The sequence below is a fragment of the Rhinopithecus bieti genome, unplaced genomic scaffold (genome assembly GCF_001698545.2).
Source record: "Rhinopithecus bieti isolate Rb0 unplaced genomic scaffold, ASM169854v2 scaffold_12573, whole genome shotgun sequence".
NCBI classification, from domain to species: Eukaryota; Metazoa; Chordata; class Mammalia; order Primates; family Cercopithecidae; genus Rhinopithecus; species Rhinopithecus bieti.
In genome coordinates this window covers 1,770,354-1,774,467 of record NW_016807321.1, presented here as the reverse complement: position 1 = coordinate 1,774,467, position 4,114 = coordinate 1,770,354, and the positions used below count along the sequence as shown (strand labels likewise).

General features: G+C 49.0%; 1 protein-coding gene across 3 annotated transcripts in view; it reads left to right on the top strand.

Moving 5' to 3' along the window:
- Positions 1 to 4,114, top strand: part of GMEB2 (glucocorticoid modulatory element binding protein 2) — a 29,048-nt gene that overhangs the window by 12,920 nt on the left and 12,014 nt on the right. For 2 of the 3 annotated variants that reach the window (XM_017881248.1, XM_017881249.1), the window contains one exon: positions 2,899 to 2,996. In XM_017881248.1, coding sequence (XP_017736737.1) covers positions 2,899 to 2,996 — 98 coding nt within the window. Of the gene's footprint in view, positions 1 to 2,898; positions 2,997 to 4,114 lie in introns of those variants that run through there. The other variant, XM_017881250.1, reaches the window with a different exon arrangement.

Sequence of the window (4,114 nt, the reverse complement as noted above, 5' to 3'; positions counted from 1 at the left end):
ACTTTCGTATTTTGTATTTTTTATTAGAGACGAGGCTTCACCGTGTTAGCCAGGATGGACTCGATCTGCTGACCTCGTGATCCGCCCGTCTCGGCCTCCCAAAGTGCTGGGATTACAGGCTTGAGCCACCGCGCCCGGCCTATTTTTATTTTTTGAGATGGAGTCTTGTTCTTGTTGCCCAGGCTGGAGTGCAGTGGCGTGATCTCGGCTCACTACAACCTCTGCCTCCCAAGTTGAAGGAATTTTCCTGCCTCAGCTTCCCAGGTAGCTGGGACTACAGGCGTGTGCCACCACGTCCAGCTCATTTTTGTATTTTTAGTAGAGACGGTGTTTCACCATGTTGGCCAGGCTGGTCTTGAACTCCTGACCTTGGGTGATCTGCCTGCCGCAGTCTCCCAAAGTGCTGGGATTACAGGCCTGAGCCTCTGCACCTGGCCCACGTGTGTGTTTCATTTGCCATTTTATCAGGAAGTTTGTACAGCTTTTAAAAAATTATAACCATTTTTATTACAAAATATATATGGTAGAAAATTATTTCATAGCTGAAATGATTTAGAAAAAGAAAATTAGAAAATACTGATAAGCAAAAATAAAATAAAGGCCATATTACTACTGCCTAGAGTTTCCTACTGTCAGTACCTTAGGATAGATCTTTCCAGATGTTCTGTTTGTATAGAACATACGAATTTTTCTTTCCTTAAGCCTTTTTATGATTAAACTCATGTACATGCTGAAAAGCACCCCAGGTGCTCATGTTCCGCTGAATGAGCCCCACAAAGGGAGTGTGGGGCATCGCCACGCCCTGGAGCCCTGCACATGCCCCTCGCGTTCCCAGCGGGAGACCCCTCTGTGCACGCGGCTTTCGTTCTGGTTTGACTTTAGTTGATGATCTTTGTCTTTCCATGTTGATGAATTTTAATCTTTTCTAATATTCAATTCAAATGTAAGTTTCTTCCTATGTTGGCCAGGCCTGGTGGCTCCTGCCTATAACCTGAGCACTTTGGGAGGCTGAGCTGGGAGGGTTGCCTGAGACCAGCCCAAGCAACAAAGTGAAACCTCGTCTCTACAAAAAATCCAAAAATTATTGGGGTGTGGTGGCGTGCACCTATGGTCCCAGCTGCATGGGTGGTTGAGGCTGCAGTGAGCCAAGGTCATGCCACCGCGTTCCAGCCTGGGTGACGGGGTGAGATCCTATCTCAAAAAAAAAGAAAAAAAGAAAAGTTTCTTTTCCCCCAAAGTGGCTTTTGCTGTCGGTTTGTCCGAGCCAGAGACCATCCTGTTTAGTCCTCATACAGCCCATGGGCGTGTCACTCAGAAAAGTCTCTTTTACGTGAACTGGCTTAACGAGGAGACTGGGCCAGATGTCCTGCAGCTGCCTTGCTGGGTTCAGAGGGTCACAATTCATGGCAGCAGCTGAGTCGTGCCGGGTTCCAGTCTCCAAAGCCAGGGTCCGTCTGGTGGACCGGGTGTTGCCCAGTCTGACAAATGCAGGGCGGCTTTCGCGTCCTTGGGGGTCCCCTTACCCTGCCTTGCTGTGCACTCATCCCTCCCCCTCCTGTCCAGACCACCCACATTCTAGACTCTCCCACCCAAGAGAAGTCTCATGAGCACTGTCACAGGAGCCTCAAGGACACTGGAGTTACCCATTTGAAATGTGGAGATTTCAACTTTTTTTTGTTGTTCTTTTTTTTTTTATTTCTTTTTTTATCTAGAGATTTCAACTTTAAGTAAATTTTTGTTGAAAACAAAAATGGGCTGAGCACGGTGGCTCACACCTGTAATCCTGCACTTTGGGAGGCCGAGGTGGGTGGATCACTTGTGGTCAGTAATTTGAGACCAGTCTGGCCAACATGGTAAAACCCCGTCTCTACTAAAAGTACAAAAATTAGCCAGGTGTGGTGGCGGGCGCCTGTAATCCACCTACTTGGGAGGCTGTAGCAGGAGAATTGCTTGAACTGGGGAGATGGCAGTTACAGTGAGCCGAGATTGTGCCACTGTACTCCAGCCTGGGTGACAGAGGACTCGGTCTCAAAAAAACAAAAACAAAACCAAAAACCTTGTAGTAATAAAATCCTGCACGGTTGTCTTCGTACACAATTGTGGCTCAGGGCTGTCCTCTCTGAGTGTCTTGCTGGCTGGTGGCAGTGACGAACCAGGGCAGTCGCAGACATGGGAGCACGGCTGGCACAGGGCCCTGGAGGCTGGTGTCCCGTTTGCTCCTTGGTTTCCTGTGGTTACTGTGGAAGGTGGCTCCTGTGGGCTAGCTTTGCTTTACGAACACTGAATATGAGCTTTTTTTCTGGGATGTTAAAAGAATTTGCTCGCATCTTATGCTTAAGTTAACTCTTTTAAGAACAGTGAGAAGTAGAGAGGAAATAATCACCAAGTTCTCTTGCTTGCTGTGTTTACAATTGTGTCAGTTTTCTTTTGCTGTTTAAAAAAACACTCAGTGGCGGACACCTGTAGTCCCAGCTCCTCGAGAGGCTGAGGCAGGAGAATGGTGTGAACCCGGGAACTCGCTCTGTCACCAAGACTGGAGTGCAGTGGTGTGATCTTGGCTCACTGCAACCTCTGCCTCCCAGGTTCAAGCGATTCTCCTACCCCAGCTTCTACAGGCATGTAGCACCATGTCCAGCTAATTTTTGTAATTTTTTTAGTAGAGATGGAGTTTCACCGTGTTCGCTGGTCTTGAACTCCTGACCTCAAGTGACCCTCCCACCTCAGCCTCCCAAAGTGCTGAGATTACAGGCATGAGTCACTGTGCCTAGCCTCTCTGCCATTTCTGAATTAAATTAGAAAAGTGTAACAAGTCAGCAAAGCGCTGTCAGGAAAATAGTGCCCTGCAGGTTGTGCCTTCCGAGATCCTGATTCTGTTCTCTCCTCCCTTCACCTCACCAGGGGCGACCTGACAGAAGATAACATGGAGACAGAAAATGCAGCGGCGGCAGCTGCCGCGGCCTTCACAGCCTCCTCCCAGCTCAAGGAAGCCGTGTTAGGTAGGAAGCCGTCCTAGGTGGGAAGTCTGCCTTCTTGCCGTAGCAGGGACAGGACAGTCCTGCACTCCAAATGAGGAACAGCCAGAGATATACAAGGTCTTTATTTGGGCTGATTCCCAAGCTGTGTGCCCTTAGGAGTGAGAGGCCAGGCCCCAGGGCCCCCAGGTGGGGCCTGCCGTGTGTCTGTAATGACAGCGCTTTGTCTGCCCGTGGCTAATAGGAGAGCAAAGTCACTTGGCCCCAAGTTTGCAGCTCTCTCCTCTGTTGGATTTTGTGTTCTTCTCACTGTTTCTTGTTTGCCTCTGTCTGTTTATCATAAAGGTCAGTGAATAGTAGTAAAAAAAGTGTTTTTTTTTTTTTTTTTTGAGACAGGGTCTTGTTCTGTTGTCCAGGCTAGAGTGCAGTGGCACAATCGCTGCTCACCATAGCCTTGACCTTGACCACAGCCTTCTCAGGCTCAGATGATCCTCCTGCCTCAGCCTCCTGAGTAACCAGGACTACAGGCATGTGCCACCACACCCAGCTAATTAAGAAACTTTTTTTTTTTTTTTTTTTTAAAGAAGTAGGGTCCCGCTGTTGTCCAGGCTGATCTTGAAGTCCTGGCATTAAGTGATCCTCCAGCCTCAGCTTCCCAAAGTGTTGGGATCACAGGTGTGAGCCACTGAGCCTGGCCAGTAAAAAATGTTTTTTTTTTTTTGAGATGGAGTCTCACTCTGTCGCCCAGGCTAGAGTGTGATGGCATGATCTCAGCTCACTGCAACCTCTGTCCTGCAGGTTCAAGCTCTTCTCCTGCCTCAGCCTCCCAAGTAATTGAGATTACAAGCACGTACCACCATGCCCAGTTAATTTTGTGTTTTAGTAGAGATGGGGTTTTGCCATGTTGGCCAGGCTGGTGTAAAACTTCTGACCTCAGGTGATTCACCCACCTGGGCCTCCCAAAGTGCTGGGATTACAGGTGTGAGCCACCTCGCCTGGCCCAGTAAAAATTCTTTCTTTTTTGAGATGGAGTCTTGCTCTGTCGCGCAGGCTGGAGTGCAGTGGCGCGATCTCAGCTCACTGCAAGCTCCACCTCCCGGGTTCACGCCATTCTCCTGCCTCAGCCTCCCGAGTAGCTGGGA